The sequence below is a fragment of the Urtica dioica genome, chromosome 8, assembly GCF_054948205.1.
Source record: "Urtica dioica subsp. dioica isolate 48M chromosome 8, U.dioica_male_clone48M_v1_H2, whole genome shotgun sequence".
Classification (NCBI taxonomy): domain Eukaryota; kingdom Viridiplantae; phylum Streptophyta; class Magnoliopsida; order Rosales; family Urticaceae; genus Urtica; species Urtica dioica.
The window spans coordinates 27,015,587-27,036,771 of NC_142763.1; the positions used below are offsets into that span (position 1 = coordinate 27,015,587).

General features: G+C 38.4%; 5 protein-coding genes across 5 annotated transcripts; 1 reads left to right on the forward strand and 4 right to left on the reverse strand.

Moving 5' to 3' along the window:
• Positions 1–938: 938 nt before the first annotated feature.
• On the forward strand, positions 939–3,325 carry LOC149388758 (splicing factor Prp18 family protein). Its single transcript, XM_089623586.1, has 2 exons — positions 939–1,883; positions 2,789–3,325. The coding sequence occupies exons 1-2, from the start codon at positions 1,029–1,031 to the stop codon at positions 3,194–3,196; spliced, it is 1,263 nt and encodes a 420-aa protein (XP_089479712.1). The 5' UTR covers positions 939–1,028; the 3' UTR covers positions 3,197–3,325.
• On the reverse strand, positions 3,270–4,159 carry LOC149388759 (spindle pole body-associated protein). Its single transcript, XM_089623587.1, has 3 exons — positions 3,768–4,159; positions 3,527–3,668; positions 3,270–3,439 (listed from the first exon to the last, which is right to left on the reverse strand). Exons 1-3 carry the CDS (start codon positions 4,052–4,054, stop codon positions 3,356–3,358), a joined length of 513 nt encoding a protein of 170 aa, XP_089479713.1. The 5' UTR covers positions 4,055–4,159; the 3' UTR covers positions 3,270–3,355.
• Positions 4,160–5,460: 1,301 nt separating this feature from the next.
• On the reverse strand, positions 5,461–7,343 carry WDR5B (Transducin/WD40 repeat-like superfamily protein). Its single transcript, XM_089622016.1, has 2 exons — positions 6,336–7,343; positions 5,461–6,037 (listed from the first exon to the last, which is right to left on the reverse strand). Exons 1-2 carry the CDS (start codon positions 6,981–6,983, stop codon positions 5,747–5,749), a joined length of 939 nt encoding a protein of 312 aa, XP_089478142.1. The 5' UTR covers positions 6,984–7,343; the 3' UTR covers positions 5,461–5,746.
• A 175-nt stretch (positions 7,344–7,518) lies between these two features.
• LOC149388761 (F-box protein SKIP17-like) lies at positions 7,519–12,612 on the reverse strand. Its single transcript, XM_089622015.1, has 13 exons — positions 12,105–12,612; positions 11,524–11,699; positions 11,165–11,359; positions 10,952–11,062; positions 10,769–10,854; positions 10,535–10,656; positions 10,172–10,236; positions 9,836–9,908; positions 9,442–9,504; positions 9,248–9,312; positions 8,516–8,590; positions 8,170–8,434; positions 7,519–7,920 (listed from the first exon to the last, which is right to left on the reverse strand). The coding sequence occupies exons 1-12, from the start codon at positions 12,441–12,443 to the stop codon at positions 8,224–8,226; spliced, it is 1,581 nt and encodes a 526-aa protein (XP_089478141.1). The 5' UTR covers positions 12,444–12,612; the 3' UTR covers positions 7,519–7,920; positions 8,170–8,223.
• Positions 12,613–13,633: 1,021 nt separating this feature from the next.
• Positions 13,634–15,408, reverse strand: LOC149388762 (uncharacterized). The gene has a single exon (XM_089624724.1). The coding sequence runs from the start codon at positions 15,115–15,117 to the stop codon at positions 14,221–14,223; it is 897 nt and encodes a 298-aa protein (XP_089480850.1). The 5' UTR covers positions 15,118–15,408; the 3' UTR covers positions 13,634–14,220.
• Between the last annotated feature and the right edge of the window lie 5,777 nt (positions 15,409–21,185).

Sequence of the window (21,185 nt, forward strand, 5' to 3'; positions counted from 1 at the left end):
ATGACAGGTTCACTCTTTACATTCATATGTACATGTTGCTCACTTGATATTCTATTTCACCGGCCCACTGTGCTATGTTCTGTGCACTTAGAATCTTGTCTGTCTCAAGTATCTTAAATATTCGAGGACCTAGTTCACCATTATATTTGTCTGCAACAAGGCTTTTCTTAATGAACCTTTGCAGCAAATACATTCTAATCCGCTCTAGCAAGGATAGGATCGGTTTCTGCCTAGCCATAAGAACTGCTATTGTGCCATTGAAACTTTCACAAAGATTATTTAGTAAGATCTCGCATTTAGGAGTTGTCCTAAAATGGTTCCTAGCCTAGTATTGAGCACCTTTCTCCATTATTAATTCAATCAATAACATTATGATCCTCATTTTTATATGCCCTATTTTAGATTCAAATCGAGGTTTTGAATATTTAATAATAATTAAAAATCTAAACTTGGCTATGAGCATTTTTGGCCGAGATATCTACTAATGCTAGCTCTATAAATGTCCATCGTATTGAAACATCCACGGTGTGAACTATTTGTTATTTTTAAAACAAAGTTGAACGTCGAGCAAATAGAAATTCAAACGTGACTTAGTTAGTATAATTTTTCATATATAATAAGAGTGCTAGACATATGACCTTTTATGTTAAAATTATAATATGAATATAGTTCAAACTTTCAAACTAACAAAATACATTCATCTAAGAGAGGTGACATTAAATTATAAATTGGACGATTTTTTTTTAATATTATTTATAATATAATTGTAGGTATTTGACTATTTCATAGTTTCTTCATTATTAAATAAATAAAACCATTTACTCAATTTTTAAGGTCCATAAAGAACTCAAAACGACAATTAAGGTCCTTCAAAAACTAAAACGACAGTTAAGGTCTTAAATGAACATACGAGTGAAATCAATGTCGATAAAAACATATGTCATCACTCCCAAATCGGCAAAACCTCTGACCCCAAATCAAAGCTATAGTCCCAACTCCCAACCCAAACTCAAACCCCCAAACCCTAGATGGACATTCTCAGGCAAGAGCTCCTCAAGAAACGTCAAAACCTGGCCGAAGAATCCGGCGGAAAGCGATTCTTCAAGCGCTCGGAAATCGAGCAAAAGCGAATCCAGAAACTCCGCGACGAAGAAAAGCGCGAATTGGAGGCCAAGTCGCAGCGCCAATCCGCCGCCGCCGCGTCATCCTCCTCCGCCGCTGCAATCGCCGCCGCAAAATCGAACTCCTCCTCCGCCACCGCGGCGGAAGCCTCGTCCGCCGCGACGACGGCGTCCAAATCTCAGACCGACGAGCAAAAGATCGACAACCTCGTGCTCCCGAAGCCGGAAGTGATCCGACGGCTCAGGATCCTGAAGCAGCCGATCACTCTGTTCGGCGAGGACGACGACTCTCGGCTCGACCGCCTCAAGCACGTGATCAAGACCGGTTCGTTCGAGGTCGACAGCGACATGACCGAAGGTCAGACGAACGACTTTCTCCGCGACATCGCGGAGCTTCGGAAGCGTCAGAAGACTGGGCTGCCGAGCGAGCGGAAGCGGCAGAAGGCATCGGCGGAGGGCGGCGACGGAGGCGGATCGGAGGACCGCGACGGCGGCGACGGCGGGGACGACGACCTCAGCGACGGGGGATCGAGCGGCGTGGACGGCGAGAGCGACTCGAAGAAGATGAAGGGGAACTTCGAGGAGCTTTGCGCGGAGGACAAGATATTGGTGTTCTTCAAGAGGCTGTTGAACGAGTGGAAGCAGGAGCTGAGCGAGATGGGCGACACCGAGAGGCGCACCGCCAAAGGCAAGTCTATGGTCGCCACTTTCAAGCAGTGCGCTCGCTACTTGAATCCTCTCTTCAAGTTCTGCCGCAAGAAGGTATAGCTTTTCTATTCTCTGTTTTACTCTTCTTATAAAACTGGGTGAGCAATATCATTAGTTCCAACGATATTGGCTCTAACTCACTCCGCTTAGTAAGTGGTTCATGTCTAGATCTTCAGCCAGTGTAGGACTTTGATGTCGTACAACTATTGAAATTTAATATATCTAAGAACCCTATACCTATTTTAGTAGAACAGAGGATATTGGATCTAAGTCTAACTCACCCTTGGCTTGTTTAGGGAGAGATATCCTGATTGTATATTAGAACAGAGTATATTGGGTTTAACACAGCCTCACTAAGAGGTGGTTCATGTCAAGATCATCGCCCAATGTAGGACTCTGATGTCATACAACTGTGGAAATCGGACATTGGGGGACCCTGAATTTAAAAAAATTGGGTAGGCTCTAATACCTTGGTAGAACTAGGGATATTGGGTCCAAGTCACTCTAACTAAAGAGCTAAACGGGCTTGTTAGGGAGAGATACCTTCACCGGTCCTTTTTTTATCTTGAACCATACCTAGTGTCCAGCTTAACCCGACTACTGAGGCCCTGGGAGACTAGTGGCCCCAATTGTTTCGTTCAAGGATTGAAAAGGTCTGGACGATCGTCCTTTCACAAATTTGATTTTGTTAGAGTGAATCACATCCAATATCCTCGAGTTTTTAACGAGCAGTGTTTATCATATGTAATTGGATCCAGCTATAAGCTTTTCGACAGGAATTTGGACTGTCAGGAATTTTCTTGTGTAGGTTGACAACTTATTAAACAAAAAAATCACCGATGAGTCACAATCTTGTAACAAAATTGAAAGCCGAGTACTTTTAGTTCAATTTTATTTTCTTTTTGGGATTGGGTTTTCCATACTTGAGATAATTGATCTCTTTTTTCGTCGACGTATAGGTCCTTCCAGACGACATCAGACGAGCGTTGATGGTGATGGTGAAGTGCTGCATGAAGCGAGACTACCTTGCCGCTATGGACCAATACATCAAAATGGCGATCGGAAACGCCCCGTGGCCCATCGGAGTCACTATGGTCGGCATCCACGAGCGTTCCGCTCGCGAGAAGATCCACACCAACAGTGTCGCCCACATCATGAACGACGAGACCACTCGCAAGTACTTGCAGTCCGTCAAGAGGCTCATGACCTTTTGCCAGCGCCGATACCCCGCCATGCCCTCCAAGGCCGTCGAGTTCAACAGCCTCGCCAACGGCAGCGATTTGCACTCTCTGCTCGCCGAGGAGAGGGGTTCTTCGGGCCCCCACAGTCAGTCCACCGAGGAAAGGCTCCGGATTAAAGACAACTAACCTAAACTCTGTATTTAATAACTTCTGAGCTTTGTAATTTGATCTAAAGAATGCACGAAAACACGGTCAGCCATGGTCATGAGACATTCATATTTCATTCTTAGCAATACAAAGAAATGTTTCAAGACTCCCGGATTGACCCATTGTACAAATTCAATATCACTGGCTCTTTGAAAGTCCAAACGTGTCTTCATCGCCGCTAGTCACCTTTCTTCTCCTCTCTGCAATCATGTCCGAGTATGCCTAGCAGAGGAATTAAAACTTCAAAAACAATGTATCACTCACTTTTATAGAATAGAGCACGAAAGGCATTGTAAATGATTCCCTGACCTTTGGATAGGAGTAGAGGAATATGTACCACCAAGCAGATATCAGTACCGAAACCAGTGATGTGATGAATATCGAGTTCAAAACTAGCCAGCTCAGGGCAATTGCGATAACCCCAGTCAATCCAATCGTCCATGGTTGACACCTACACACGAGGGAAAAAAAAAAAAAAAAACTCCAGCCAAAATCAAATTCAAGAACAAAATTAGAAAGCCGGTAAAATCAAGGAAAGAAAGAAGCTGACCAGGATGGTTTGGTGTCCCAAACGGAGTCATATTCAAGGGAGAGATAGTTGAGATAGCCATCCATATCATCAACCACTCCGTTCTCGTCAAGAAACTGAGCCTCATTTTGGTCCCGTGGATTTCTTTCGAAGGCCACGAATCTTCTGCGCTTCGAACTGAGTGGGTTCGTAGAGAGTAACGACGAGAAAATGGGGTTTGAAAAGTGGGTAGGCGGAGAAGAAAGATGAGCTCGTGGTCGTGGTACTGGAACACTGACGGAGAAGGAAACGAGAGAAATCGTCGTCATCTTTAAATCCTGCCCTACCAACACAAAAAATATCCCTCTCTTTGATTCTTTAATTTCCAAAACTAATCTCTCTCTCTCTCTCTCCCCTTCTTCATTAGGCCATCCAGCTGCCGTTAAAACGAAAATATTGTTCTCAACTTAGTTATTATTACACGAGAAAATAAGATACAATTTATGTGATTTTAATCAATCATGTTTTTATTATTAGTATAAATTTAAAAAAATTATTTTAATTTAATGTGTAGTTAACTTAAATTTACTCTTCCACTTAATTAAATTTATTACGAAGTTAATTTTAATTTTATATCCAATTAATTTAATTTACTGTCGGTCCGAATCTTCACCATCACCGATTTCAAACATTAAAAATACGAACAGTAAATTGAATATACTCTTCTAGTAAATTAATTAACTAAAAAAATAGAGTTATTTACGAGAATTATAACAAAAATCCAAGGCAAAACAATTCGAATTATTTATATAATGAGCCAAGAAAACAAATATTATCAATCAAACTACGTAAATATCACCATCACTGATTCCAAATAGCCAAAATACGAACGGTAAATTGAATTTACTATTCAGGTAAATTAATTAACTAAAAAACCAGAAAAATTTCAGAGTTATCTACGAGAATCGGTACAAAATTCATAGGCAGAACAATTCGAGCTGATTATATAATGAACCTGCAAACGAATATTATCAATTGAACTATGTAAATATCACCATCACCGATTCCAAACACTAACCGCCGATTTCAAATAGCAAAAATCCGAATAGTAAATTACTTCTGGTAAATTAATTGAAAAAACCAGAAAAGTTTTCACAATCAACTACGAGAATCATAACAAAAATTCTAGCAAAAAACAACTCGAATTTATTATATAATGAGTTTGAAAACAAATTTTATCAATTAAACCATGTATGTAAGAAGAATCGATGATGGCGTAGACGGGGACGAGCGGGACGGCGGAGACTATAGATTTCTTTTAAGAGTTTCCAACGATCTGATCGTCGGAGGAGTCGCGCAAAAGCATGACTTCATTGTACAGAGAGAGAGAGATGAAAGATTTGGGTGCAGGTTTTGGAGGAGAGAGAAACGGCCATGACCAAAGAATAGAGAATTTAGAGTTTAGGGGTATTTTTAAATATTTAATGTAATATTAGATGAGGTGAACTACTTTCTTAATAAATATAAATTTGGGCAATTTTTAAAAATCAAAGTAAGCTATTTGGCTACTGAACTAATCGACCCATAAAAACAATTAAGAAAAGCCAAGTATTTTGTGATTTGTAAGTGTTGAGCGACTTATTACGACTAATCATTCTCAATAATACCGAACGCTGATTTATCAATTTTCCCTTTGAATTGATTTTTTTTAACTTCCCAAATGATATTTCAAATGGACAAACCCAATACTTATACCATACACAAACGAATATTGAACCATCGTAAAAATTTATACAAGCATCTGAAAATAAAAAGACACAATTATGTAACAAGCCGTCATCAAACCGTCATTAAATTTTCTATTTATTAGATGTATCCACCAAGTTTTGTTAAATCAGCGGCAGAGCACATATACGATAACCATTTTTTCATCTCGGCACGCATGTGATAGATCACAACACTTGGACTTGGTGTAAAATAGCATTCCTCACTTGGTAGACAGATTTACAAGCATGGAGTGTCTAAGGATCCTGAACCCAAATGCGCACAGTTCTGTCGCGGTCGAGCCCAGCAGAGGCAATCATGTTCTTGGTGGGGTGACAGCAGACAGAGATCACGGTGTCAGCGTGGCCTTCGAGCTTCTGAACCATGGATTTTTGCTGGAGATCCCAAATGTAAACGCATTTATCCTCCGAACCGCTCACAATATATTTCCCATTCGTCACCGAGAACGTGGAAGTCACGCAGTATGTCTTGTTAACGTGCCCGGAATAGTTTTTCAGGAACTTCTTCGTCGAGTAGTTCCATAGCTTCTGCACCCCCAAGAAAGAAAAAAAACAGATCAAAACACCTTCGAGCATAGTAAAGCAAAGCAATGAAATTTCGATGAAATATCACGGTCTCAAATTCAATTTCCAATGAGCAGAGTAACTTGAAATCTCATAAGTCTCATTGTCTGATTTGAGATTTGTGGACCATCTCAAAATCAATTGGCAACGAGTGAGAGGAGTAATTCATAATCCTATAAAAGTCTCATTTTCTTAGCATTATCTGGAGTCTAACAAGTTCAAACAAAGAGAAATACTGAGAATTAGAGAGAGAAATACTGACGAGAGTGTCGTTGAGAGTGGCGACGAGGATGAACTTGCCGTTGGGGGAGAACTTGGCGAAGGAGACGGCGGGGACTTTATCGTCAATGAGAGTCTTGAGGCACGTGCCGGAAGTGGCGTCCCAGATCTTGCAGGAGCCGTCGTGGCTGGCGGAGACGATCAGCGAGCCGTCGCGGTTGAAGTGCACGGACGTCACCGGCATCGAGTGGGCCCGGATGCTGTGCTGGCACGTGCCGGTCTTGACGTCCCACACCCTCACCGTCTCGTCGAACGACCCCGACACGATCAGGCTCGACTGAGGGTTGAAGTTCACGCAGAACACCACGTCCGAGTGCCCTCGGAGGGTCTTCACGCACTCGCCGGAGATGGACCAGATTCGGAGGCTTAGGTCGTCGGAGGCGGAGCAGATGTACCGAGAGTCCGACGACCACGCCAGGTCTGAGACTCCCTCCGAGTGCCCTTCTAGGCGCCGGAGGAGAGATAGACTGGTCGTGGACCACAGAGCTACCGACTTGTCCAGCGACGCCGACGCCAGAAGCTCGCCGTCGTTGGAGAATTTTACGCACGATACGGCTCCGTCGTGGCCGCGCAGGGCTTTACCTTGCCGGTACGGCCTGTACGGCGGCGCTTCTTGCCCGCTGCTCGCCATCGGATTCTGATCCCTAACCGACCGGTGATTTCTTCTTTCTTTTTCTTTTCTCTCTTTGCTGATGATCTTCTTTCTTTGGGAGTCCTCTCTCTTAGGTTTTTGGAACTTTTTTTCTTTCTATTGTTTCTCTGTTCGCACTGCCCCTGAACTTTTATACCTCATTCTTTTTTTCTTTTTTTTTTTCTTTTATAAAAGAACTAAATAGTTTAATGATGAAATAAACGTCATTCTTAACTACGCTTACATAATTGCTCTTGCTGGTACTCTTCTAAATTTTACTAATACATGGAACGGGGATAATTAAAATTAAATTGACACTAATAAATGTTCATATAATAAAAAACGGTAGGTTTTGAGCACATGCGTAAGATATAGTAAGAACATTAGTGAATGCGACAATTCGATTCGTCGTTATAAAGACGTGCAATATATTGAAACCCTCTCTACTCATTGAAGACTCAAAACCTATTCAGGGTTGTGTTGATCAGCGAATTTTTAACTAGAGATCGTCTACTCGTATATAAAACTGTGTATGGGATGAAAGGCATGTTGATATTATTAGCAAATAGAAATACGGGGAAATTGAGAGGATAAACATTCAACCTCATTTTTCCTTACAATAAATGCGTTGGTCAAAGCCAAGAAAGAAAGAGAGAAAAAAATCTAAAGCCTCTTCGAGTGGCTTAAAAAGACATCATCACATTGGCAATTAAGATGGGGAAAAACATCAGGCTCCCAATCCCAAACTTGATAATCAACCTGAAGATACTTGTTTTACACAGCTTCAGACATTCATAGCCTCCGAAAGTGTCATAAAAAAAAAGATTAGATCAAAACCGACTTCGAACCGTTAGATCGTGACCTTTCCCAGGGATTCTGGAAAAAAAGCACATCCCCATTTGTTCTGATACGAGTTCCTTCCTTGTTGCAGGTGCATCTGCCAATGCATTCACCTAGTTATACATCAAAGTACAGTACTTGTATATAAAGTGCATTGCCAAGTTTACAAGGGAGTAGTAAATAATAAATTTTCTGGGCCCAAATGAGTCTGATCAACTGAACTTCTCTTAACTGAATCCAATGAAAATGGTAATATGACCAAGAAAGCTTAAAATTATCCTCACCGTTGTGTAAACATTTTATTAAAATATGTGGATAAACACACTCACAGGAGGATGTCAAGTACCTAATCCATCTGATAACCTCAAGATTGAATCCTCGGCGTATTTGGTGCTAAATATCACAACGCAAAATATTCAACCTCATCTGAGCTATAAATGACAAAATTGGAATCTCGACCATTGTCGTTGCCGCTGCCATGGTCACTGTTGTAGCTGCTCTCGGAAAAGCTCATAAACATAGAGCTTTCCGACGTGTGGCTGCTCAATTGCGATGGCAAACTGATATCACTATTTGGCTCACTGTCCAGCATCTGATCAATTTCGATATAACTGCAAAAACAATCCAGATGATACTGGTCAGCCGATCTTTAAAATTTAGCTTTGGTGAACATAACCAAACATTACACTAACCTTCCTTCTGATGGAAACTCAGCCAGCAAACAAATGCCGGGTCTTTGTTCCAATACCTGCTTTATAGGGATAACACTGCACAAAACAGCAAAAAGAAAATTATAAGTATGGGACTGAACAGATCAGACATTTCACTTTGGTACGATACCGGGGTGAAAGGGAAGAGGGCCCAAGACGCCTATAAACGCTTTCCATTTGTGACACTGGTACAATATATTACTCTACAATCAAAACAATGAGGGAAGACCATCTATCAGGCCTACCATCTATGACAGCAGTCTGACAGTTGTATACCGACTAATTCCATTCTAAACAAAGTTGCAAAAGTTCGAAAAAAATATTATTCAAATCATTGACAGCCCATTGTACCAGTAATCAGCATACATATACGTCATGTCAGTACACCTTAATCCAACATATTATTGGTACTGAACCAGCAGTAACCAGTGACTCTGCTTGCCTACCAGAGTTACAAGCAAGCAGAGAAGATATTGGTATATTTGTATGCCATATCATTGAACCATAACCCAAAACTATACCTCGACTCTAAAACACCATGAATCCGGTGGATTAACACTTTGGGCTTAAAAACACTTAATATGTCTAGTAACTTGAAGGGTATCTACCAAGATGCGGTGTGAGGTGTTCCCCAACGGATATAATGACACAAGCATTCTCTCAAGTTCAACGGAAAGGAAATATATTCAAAACTGGTTAGAACAACATTATTACCTGGAGTTGTAGCATCTTTCATACCAGTCACCATCAGAAGCTAAACCTTCTCTATTGGATATGTCCTATTTCAAGAAAGTAAACCAAGACAGTGACGTAGAAAAATAAGATCAACTAAACAAAAAACTGTTACGCTAAAGACAAGGCTTAAATGCATGTATCCAGAAAGAAAGTGCGGAAAAAAATCTACTTACAAGATGTTTGAGAAACTTATAATCCCCTCCAATAACTGCTGTCATTAGCCGAGCAACTTCAACCTGGAAGTAAAAATCTAGAGTTTGAGAATCGTCCAAGTTGAAATTTAAATGTTATCCATGTAAACTGTTAAAAATAGACCAAGGGCTAATATGCCAAGTATTCCAATATTAAAAATATCACCCATCTTATGCCTAGTTCTCCCATAGTACAATTATTGCATCTTATCTTAGTTTGAACTATTTTCTTAATTATTAGGCAGTTCGTTAGAGTTTTAACATAAGGGAGCCATATGCCTAGCTACTTGTTTTACTGGCCAGTATATTTTCATGTCTTTTATACATGATACAAAGAATGAAATACAAGAAAAAGAGAGATATTTGTACTCCTTGCCTCTTTAAGATGCATGCAGTCTCGTAAAATCAAGACTTCGAGCAAACTTCCTCCCAAGCTGCTTCCAAGGTTTCTTAAAAATAAAAATAACAATCATCACGTGATGAATAACCGAATAGAACTTTTCAAACATAAGACCCAAAGATACTGTTAGGGTAATTTTGGAACTGGAAAATCTGAAGGGTAAATATACATTAACTTCCAAACACAATGAAGATTTTTTATATTCCCTCACATTTTTCTTCAAATTTTAATTTTTCTTTAATTTTCATTTTCCATCGTTATATATGGGTTTCAAACATAACCGTAAGGGCTAATCAAAATAACAAAACTGACCTCAGAAATGTTCCAGTTATAGAGTAGGATGTTGAAAAGTCGGCGTATTTTAATTTTTTGAATCCCTGCACAAGCACCATCAAAGATCAAAGTCGCTAAATGTATGCTATTTTCTTTCTACTATTGATTTTCCGCTCACATCCCTACCTAGAGATTTGTAAAAAGTAGCCAAGCCGTCATCATACTTTAAACTGTATACAAATTTAGTTTGGGTACAGAAAAATAACCTATAAGAATCAAGTTACAAATGCAAAAGGCAAATTATGACCTATAAGACAAATTTATTTATAAATTACATGTTCGAACAAAATTATGACTCAATTTAATCTTTTCGGCATATGCAATGCAAGACAGACATCATACCTTAACCAGAATGCGAACTTTATAATCGTGCAGCTTAAACCCCCGTAGAGCCAATGAAGTTAAATTTGGACAGTTATTAACCAAATCAACGCAAGTTGGTGATTTCAAACTGTCGTCTCTACCTGTAATTCGAATTTATGAGGGTAAGAATGATACAACAGTAATATACTGGAGCCAACCATTGCAACATGATATAAAAATAAAAACTGGAAGCCAGCCATAAGCATTGAATACCTGTTTTTGAAGATTCAAAGAAAAGGCGCTCGATTGAATGACAGTTTGCACTCACAGACACCAACGTTTGCCTCAACTCAACATGGCTGGTCATTCGAAATAAGTTGTCAATCCGTATGAGAGTAAATAATCAGATTGAATGCAAACAAGGCAGAACGATATTCAACCCAGATATAAACTTACAGGCCAACAATTTCTAAATCAAGCAGAGACGGGCAAGCCGATAAAGCCGCACAAAGTGAAGTGTTGTCCACTCGCTCAAGATTGTACAGGTGCAACCTTTTCAAAAGGGTGCTATGATAAGAATGAAAAAAAAAAAATCATCAACTTTCAGGGGGGGAAAAGTTAATTTAATGCATCTAAATTCAATAGCTTTATTTGCTTAAACAGTTATACCCTGGCGCACAAGTGTCTCCAACAAGAGGGCTTAAACAGGATCTTGTGAGAATGGAAGACTCTTTCCCTTGTCTAGATCTTTTATCATTCCATGAGAAGTTGGACACCTCCACGGAGTTTCTGATTGTATACACCAACGCCGGGCAAGATCCAGATGATGTATTGGGACCTTGAACTACTCCAAGCTTAAGAGACCTATGTAAAACCAATTCAAGTTTCAATACAAAATGTTGGCAAATTGCTATTAGGTAAAAGCCCCATACACATTCAATTCAAGAGGATCAACAAAATTCGTAACACCACAAATGGAGATAATCAGACTCTCTTAAAATCGAAAATATGAAGAGAAATTTTCTTACTGAAGTGATTTCCCAGCTCGATGGATCATCGTGGACACAACAGCATTGTTAACTTTTGGAACAACCGTCGTCAAATCAATGTTAGCATAGCAGGAGGAATCCATTGCACACTTGTTAAAAAGAGCGCAAGTCGCTGCTGCATAACAGAGGCTCTGCGTATCGAGCATAGAAAATACCTGCACATCGCCACCCAAACTAAAATAGTGAAAAAGAGACATCAAACTTCTGTCATCAAAATTCAATTGGTAATAGTGCCCTGCAAAATAAAATTAAAAATAAATAAAAACAATCAAGCCTCGCTCTTGATCTAGGAGATGCTATTGGTACTGCTTCAACCAATCCATGATTATTGCAAATCAAGTCCAAAAACGACTACGGCGATGAAATTACCAGTCTTTTACTCTAATCCACTGAAATCGAAACGCACAGCAATCCAAACGAAACATCAATAACCACAGAAGCGAAATCCAGACACAAATCCATATCCACATATATATATATCCCTATCCCAATCAAAACAGCCACAAGCAACCAAAAAGCACTTCCATTTCCACTTCACCGAAAACCTAAAGAAAACAGACCTTGATGGTGAGGTCGGGAGGGAGAGCCCAAGCTAGCGAGTTGTGCATCGAGGCTCGCTTCCGAGCAGAGCGATTTCCGGCGTCGAGAAGCGCCGATCCGAGACGGAGCGCTCGGTCGACGAGCAGAGCCTGGTCGGCGTCGGAGGTCCGAGACTCGAGAAGCGCGTCGAAGGAGAGATCGACCGAGGACGAGTCGGAGAAACGGAGGAGCGAGTCGAGGAGGTCGGCGAGGTGATCGGCGTGGCCGCCGGAGAGGCCGTTGGGGTTGGGTACCCTAGGGTTTTGGGAGGGACAAGGTCGCTTCGCCATGGACGATGGGCTGTGAAGAAGAGCGTCCATAGCAAAACCACACACCACAACGCAACCGAACGGGATTGGAAATTTTTTTTTTTCAGATTTTCCTTTATTTTATTCGATCGATTGATTGATTGATGGTTTTTGGCTTATTTAGATGCCAATTTACCATACACTGGTTTGTATCGTCGCCAATCAGACACACAAAGAGAGAGAGAGAGAGAGAGAGAGAGTGGACTGTTTGGCTTTTCGAAGTTAAGATGCGGACGAGGGATTTCGCGCCACGTGTCTTCGTACGTGTGTGGTTATAGAATCCATGACATTTTTTTATATTTTTCTGAAATCATTTGAGGAGATTCTTCTTGGGAATTTTTATGAGCAAAGAGGTTAATAAGTAAAACCTTGTTAAATAACTGGCTATATAATTTGTTAGTATCATTCACACCAACAAAGAAACAAAAATATCGTAACTTGTCGTTCTTTGACCTGAATATAAATAAATTAATATGGTGATGCTAATAGTTTTTAAATCTACATGGTTCAAAATAAGTTAAACATAGATATATGTGAGGTTCATCCCAATAAAGAACCATGATAATAGGTTAAAGTGCTAAACATGGTTCCAAAAAAAAAAAATGATTCAACCAATATTAAAATAATACATATTTTTAAGGGATCTCATATACTACACGCTATAAAGCAATTTGCGATCGTAACTTAAGGATGAGAATGTCGAAGCCCACTAGGAGGCCAAAAACCCGGTCCTGGAAAGTCAATTGAGCAAATGGCTATAAATGATCTTGTCTAAGCCTAGCCTCATGAGGTGTAAATGTTAATCCTCATGATCTTGTCACATTTTTAGTAACTTATTTTCTGTCATTATTTTTCGGGTAACTTAGTTTGATTTTATACGTCTTTACTACAGATAGAATGAAATATACGAAAGAGATTAAGAGAAAAATAGAGATGAGAATGTTTTCAAATGCAAGGATTTGAAGTTAAGGGTGTGATGATGGCAAAATATAGTAGTGAACAAGTGTACGAATTCACGAACTCAAAGATTACTAGTAGATAATTAATAGATTGTGGGTCTAATCAACCAATAAAAAATGTTAATATTTTTAAATTTGTCCGCCAACTGGGAATTGCTTTGCTACTTACTATGGAAATTACGAATAAACAGTGAAAATGTTCGAATAGACAGCGATGAATACAATGAAGCCGAACCAAAGAACACACACAGGGTCAAGTTTTAAATCATTGACAGAAACTGGGAAAACGGGGCAAGAACAAACATATCTGAAAAACTCATTCGGATCGGACTAAACGAAATTCGGGTCACACACTGCAAAATGAAATCATATCAGTACAGAGTTTCACTCTCACTCAGTCCCAAAATTCCTCAAAAGCTCATGATAAATAAAAAAAAAAAACAAAAAAAAAAACACATAGCTTTAAGTAGTAAACCAAGACATGAATGTTCCATGTAAATTTCTTCAGTTCTTTTCCTTTTCCAACTTGAAATTCTATGACAAAGGCTATTGGTTTCACTTTCACCTAAAACCAATTATGTATTATTCTACAGGACTAAGTACACTGATAAATAATAAAAATAAAAATAAAAACACACCAAGAAATGGCTTGAGCTTGACTATCTATGCAATTGAATCTATAAATTTACCTTGAAAAAAAAAAAAAAAAAAAAAAAAAAACCTCTCTCTCAACAGAAAACCAACATTTGGGAGTTTCAACTTTCTATCAACACTTCAAAAAACAAAAAAAAAAAAAGGCATGATAAGTCATAACCATATGTATAATTCACTCATTCATTCTTCCAAGCATACAAGAGCAGCGAAAACCCGAGCCCCTCGGCTCGGCAATCCCTGCGATCCTCGAACACGGAGCGACCGGCCCAATTCTTCTCGGCGGTCATCGAAGTCTGGAACATGAAAACCGCATTGGCCGCGGAGTTCCCGAAAAGCCAGCTGTGCACATCCCAAAACACCTGGACGGGAAGCCCGTCCACCAATATCGTCCCGTTCCCTCGGAACTTCCATTTCAGCCTCTTCACGGTCATCACGGGCTTCCCGTCGATCCGGATCACGAGCCCCGGCTCGCCCGACCCGCCCGTGTCGCACTCGATCGCCACCTCGTGGGCCCGCCCCCGGTCGCAGAACTGAGCCCGCGTCGCGTACGATCTCTTCCCAAACACATGCTCTCTCTTCGCCACAAACACCGCCGCGTTCGCATTGTTGTTGTTGTTTTCGATTCTCTTCCTCTCGTCTCCGAGGATTAGGACGGGCTCGCCGGCGAACATCACGGCCAAGTGGAACCCGCCCAAGGGTTCGGGGCCGGGCCCGAATTTGGCGTTGGACAAGTCCCAGAGAAGGTCGATCTTCGAGGAATCATCGGAGGATTCTAGGGTTTTGGAGCCTTTTCTCTTGGAGAAGAGCCAGGGCTTGATGTCGACCTTGCAGAGGCACCGGCGAGAGGAATCGTCGATTCCGATGCTCAGGCCTTGGCCCATGAGGTTCTTCGTCCACGTGACGGTGATCGTCAGCGACGACGAAGAAGAAGAGCTTCCCTTGAGCTTGCACTGGTAAACGCACGTGACTAGGTTCTGAGCGGTTTTGGATGTGGTCGACGATGAGGAAGACGAGGATGAGGAATCGGCGACTTGGATTCCGCTTTCGCCGAAGCAAGAAGGGAAATCTCTCATGATCTCTCTCTCTCTCAGTCGAGTCAACAACAATGGGGGTTTTCTATTCCTTTACAGAAGCTATACTTGTAAAGCGAGTAATGCCTTTCGGATTAAGGCATTAGTGTGTGTCTGAGTGGGAACTGAGAAAGATACCTCGGATTTGCCTTTTGGGTGTCTGATTGTTGAAGCACTCCTGGGACTCAGATTTACTTGGAAAATAAGAAATGAGCAGAGATAAAGACTAGTGAATTTGAAATAGGAGGATAATAGGATGAGAGAAACGCTTTCTTTTTCAAGATGAGAGAGAGAGAGAGAGAGATTGAAAAATATAATATAAAATAAATAAATAAATGGAGAGTCACGGCTGAGAATTGGGGTATTTGCTGGAAAAGGCTGGCGTATTATACTCTCCTAGTACGTTACACGATAATGAAAATAAATTAAATAAATTAGGAAGCTATTTTTTTTTCTTTTTTAAGTTGCATATTGGTTTTAAATAAATAATAGATATTCCATATTGCCATAATTAAACGAATCATAATGGCTCCTCTTTAACTGACATAACACATGCACTGGACATGAAGATTTCAAAGGTTGAATTCTTAGTATAGTAACTCCGAATTTTGTAACCTCCTTCAATACTTTTATTTTATTATTATTATGTTTTTTTAATATATTATGAAATACAAGAAATTTTTCCACAATCGTGTAGTTTTTGCCAGAAAGAAAATTTATCTAATCTTCTATGTATGCATTTAATTCAGCAACAATTTGTTTTTATTATATTATTTTTAGGCTTACTAAGTTTCTAAAGCCACCAAAGTGGTTTCCGTTAAGATTCTTAAGAAAGAATTTACTTTTATTTTTTTGGCAAAGAAATTTGTCTGCTAACTTTGGTGGCTTTTATTTCCTTTTTGACCAAAACTAAGAATAAGACCTTGTCATGTTCTTAAAATTCTTAACTTATGTCATTGATCTAAAACTTGGGAATTGCTTTGCTATACGACCTCTTCAACGGCTCACGGGACTTATATTTTATTTTCACTTTATCTTCTTCTTCTTTTTTGTTAAATTATAATTGTCATCGTTTTGCTGAAAATAGCTAAAAATGTAAGTGTAAAAAAAAGGAAAGAAATATCCGGACACAAAATTATGGGATAGTCTTTAATCATTTTTTTTTTTTGTGCTGTCATTATAAGAGAAAAAATTATTTAAATTGAGTGTGATAAGGGTCTGTGAATAAAATTTTGCATCGTCACATCTTTGGGTGGACCAAGGGGCTTGGAAATCGGACCACATATTGGCATTTGGGAATTCAGTCTACTAGACAGAGTAAATACGTTATTGTTTTTTTGGGTATACATATTTAATTAGACTTCAATAGAATCCCACTCGACTTGACCCACATTCTGAAAATTAATTATTCATTATGGAAAATTATATTTCCTTAACAATTTGGTTTGGGCCCTTTTGGCCCTACCCCCTTGCAAGTTTCAATAATTTTATTTTTAATTAGGATAATTTACAATAATACACCCTGAACTCTTGGTCGATTAACAATGTGCACCCTCAACTCGGATTTTCATCAAAAATTACTCTGAACTATCATTTTTCTTGACTTTTGCCCCTTCCGTCAAAATTTAACAGTTACCATCCATGAGATACGCACGTTTTAGTCACATGTTACATCAATTGAGGGTAGAATAGTATTTTTTAGTATATTGAATTAATTTTTAATTTTTTTATATAAATCAACTCTCTCTCTCTCTCTCTCTCTCTCTCTCTCTCTCTCTCTCTCTCTCTCTCTCTCTCTCTCTCTCTCTCTCTCTCTCTCTCCTGACACATACACTAACAAATCAATACACCTGACATAAACCCATTTATATATACAACTTTTTTAAACTATTCAAGATATGTTGACGACACGGATGTTTTGGTAAATTAAAGAAAAAATCATCAATACCTCAGTAGCAGAACACTAGACAAATTTATATGTACAAAACATAATGATAAAAATAGTCTTATAAATATTCTTTTATATTTTCTTTCTTTTGCTTCCCTATATAAATATATGTTGCTTCTGTAGAATCCTTTTCTTTTTTCCTAACCTTTACAGTGTAACCCATAAAAGCTAATAATATAATGATACAGTTGAATTCTGAGTTTCTGTAACCAAAGAAGAGCAAACTTTTGATACAATGCCCAGATGAATTAATTGAATCAACAATCCTTGACCAACCGAGATCGCGAATGAACGAGAACATCAGCAGAGTCTAAAACCGGAGATCGCGAATGAACGAGAACATCAGCAGAGCTCCGAATTTCCGACATAGCCGAGGAGACAAATGCCAACTGAAAAAAGAAAATATGAACTAGTTAATTAGCCTGATGAATAAACATGGGAAATCGTCTACATATATAGTTTTTCTTTGCTAACCTTCCTTCTTCGGGCGTTCCTAAGCGAGAGTTCAAATCTTGCTCGATTTTTCCCAGAAGAGACCCTTCTTTCTCGGGGCAAAACTCTTGTCCGCTGACCCAGTTTGCGAACTCTTTGACCCGAAAGAGAAATGCTTCTTCAGAAAAGGCTTTCTCGGGGAGCCTCTCATAATCAGCCACCGGATCAAACTCAAGACCAAGGGATCTGGAGCGGGGGCTGGGCAAGGACGGCGAGTCTCACCGAACTGGTTCGCGCAGAGGCCGGGGTTGCTTTGGATCTGGTGCGCGAGCAGAGGCGGAGAACCCGGATCTGGAGCGGGGGCTAGGCAAGCGAAAAACGAGGAGGCACCGGCGAGCTGGGAGATCGGTCGCGAGACCCGGGCGAAGGGCAAGGAGGCGCCGGCGAGCCTGGAGAGCAGTCGCGCACGAAGAAAGGGGCGCCGCCGTCGCCGGGGTTGGAGAGAACCGGCGCGCACACCAGCCCGTGGAACTCAGATCCACTTTTTTTGTTTTTTTTTTTATTTCTTAAATAAAATAGAGATTTGATTTAGATTTGAATTAATAATAATAAAAAGAAATTGAAATAATAGAGGGTATTTTGATAATTTCATATAATTTAAGTCACATATGACATCCACGTCATAAAATTGTTAACAGAGTTAGTAAAAATTTGACGGAATGGGCAAAAGTGAACACATATAGGAGTTCAGAGTAATTTTTGATGAAAATCCGAGTTGATGGTGCACTTCGTTAATCGAGTAAGAGTTCAGGGGGTATTCATCCTTTTAATTATTCTTATGAAAATGTTACAACAGATTAATTGAACTTAGAAAATACTTTTTTGGGTCCTATCATTGACCAAGTCTAAAGTCTGAAACCTGTTTAGTGTGTCATTGTGTTATCCGCAAATTATGCATGGGTGAAATTATTCTTTATTCATATGGTAAAAATGGTAAGAGTGGCAAGGATTTAGATAAATTTTATGAAAGAATTATCTTTTCACAAAATAAGAGTAGAAAAAGACTTCGATGAAATCTTGTGAAAATATTAATTTTATGTTCAAAATGTATGAGCACAAAAATGTATATGAAGAAATTTCGTCAAAATACTAAACCCTTTTTTGGAAGGTAAGAATAGAAAAGACTTATAAAAAATTCATGAAAATATTAAGTCTCTGCTCAGATGATACGAACATAGCGACATATATGAAAACTCATAAAAATATTGAGTCTCTGATTTTGAGCTTTTTTATTTTTTTAATGACTCGATGTTTATTTGTTGAACATTATTATATAATTGCAATTATATATAATTTTCCTTTGACACCTATCAGATTTTTTTTTTTTGGCGTGCTAGTTGTAAATTGAGAAACGAACGAGCTTGTAAGGAGAGAGTAAAAATCACTGAGTTGAACTGAAAAATATCTGAAAAATTGGTAGTAAACAAAATATTAGTCAATGAATAAAGAGATTTATAACTAACTAAGCCACTTTAAACATGTGATTTTGGATCTAGCCTATGTTTGACAATTTTTAGAGATATAGTCAAATGACTTATGTGTCAATAATTAAGGTCTGATTTCCCCTTATTTATTACCAAATTCGTCACTTTCTCTGTCCTATTTTTTTCAAATAATTTTTTTTTGTATCAAAATTTCGAAAATTCGTAGCTTTCTCATAAGAACTCGAAATTGAGTGATTTCATATCCTACAAAATTCGTGGCGTCGAGATCTTAAAAAATGGACCCATTGTGTTTGATGAAAAATTATATTTATGTCGATAATTTCAAAAAAATTCAGTTATTTCCATATTTAAGGTAGTAACGTGATTTTTCTACATCTATGGTATTAAACATGATTTTTCATCAAACACAATGGATCTAGTTTTTAAGATTTCGGCGTCACGAATCCGTAGGATTTGGAATTACTCAATTTCGAGTTCATATGAGATAGATATGATTTTTTGAAGTTTTTATGTAAAAAAAATGTAGGAAAAAAGTAGGTGAGAGAAAATAACGAATTTATTAATAAATAAAAGCAAATCAGACCTTAATTATTGCCAAATAAACTTGTTGGCTATTTCACTAAAAAATGTGAAACATAGGCTAAAAATAAATTTCATAGTTTCATTTTAGCTATTTTGCTAACTGCCCACCGTGAATATACAGAAGAGTTGGCCATGAAAGAAAGTAAATGTAGGAGACTACGAATTTGACTGTTACCACATAAATAATTATTGTAAATCACAAACTCAACGTTTACCATTAAATAACTAAACACTCAATAATATAAAAAGGCAAGCTTAAAAATGAAGAAAACAAGACGCTCTCATTCATAATCATCAGTTCCTAACATTTAATTTTCCTCGAAATAAAATTGTCTATCGTAGAAATGTTGCATAGTAAAATGAATGGGCTTACAAGTGAATTTTCACGATAATACTTGCAACAATTTTTTTTTTTTTTTTTTTTGTCATCACCAAAGAAATATTACAGAGGAAAAATAAAATGCAGATAGAGAATATAATAACAGCTTAATAGAAAATGGCTTCAAGTTGTTGTACACATCGGCCTACTTGGTAACGCTTTTAGTGGTATTAATTTGACAAAGTAAAACTCATTTGTCGTATATTCGAACAAACTTAATGAATGCATCACAAGAAACAATATTATCGATTCCAATTATCTTACGGTTGTCACAAAGACGACATCAAAGAATGACACCGAACTTATAGAGAGTCCATTTCTAAATAATAATTGCCAAAGCAACTAATAAAAATAACTGAATTATCACCCACCAAAGTTTGCTTTGCTGACCAAACGAGTGATAATTGTCACGTCAAGGTGACGAAAAATGATAATGCAAACATTAGCAACATTGATAAGAAAAGAAGGGAAAAAAAAGGAAAAAAAGAAAAAAAGAAGAGGGAGTCCAACATGAAGCAATAATAGAAATTTAACAACGCAAATATATTGGCCCCAATTCCCAAAGGGTCCCATGGGGAATGAATTCAGTGGCTTGGATACAACTAGAGACAAACCATTATTACAACAGCAATAAATTGAGCAATTTCCTATGGACTTCCGTTTGTTGCTTCAATCACAATTCAGAATTTTGTTTTCCTTTCAATTATGTTAGTCCTGTTTGCAAACTTATTCTTTTTTTAAAAAAAATAAAAAATAAAAAGATTTTGCAAACTTATCCAATACGTGGGATTATTACTGCCTACCTAGATCCAAAGAAAACAAAAACACTAATAAAAGTGGAGAGGAAGTCCGTAACTCGGGGAATTCATCCGTAATTCAATATATATATATATATATATATATATATATATATGAAGCGTCTCTCTCACAATCATATGATGACAGATATCCAAAGATCATGCTTCATGAGGAAAAAGGGGAGTTTTGGAGTAATGGAAGACATGAAACTTTAGCTCTGTTGGTTTGCTTCCCACTTTAACGAGAGTTGAATGTATGAATAAGCATGCGATATCAAAGTTTGAGATACCGTTAATGTTATTGTGCCGAAACTCAAATTTTATAAGTATATTTTTTACTGCAGAATTCGTGAGTTTTTCGGAAAAGAAATCAGTAAATTTTTCATAATAATAAATATAAAATAATTTTTTATAACTTTTGTTTTTTA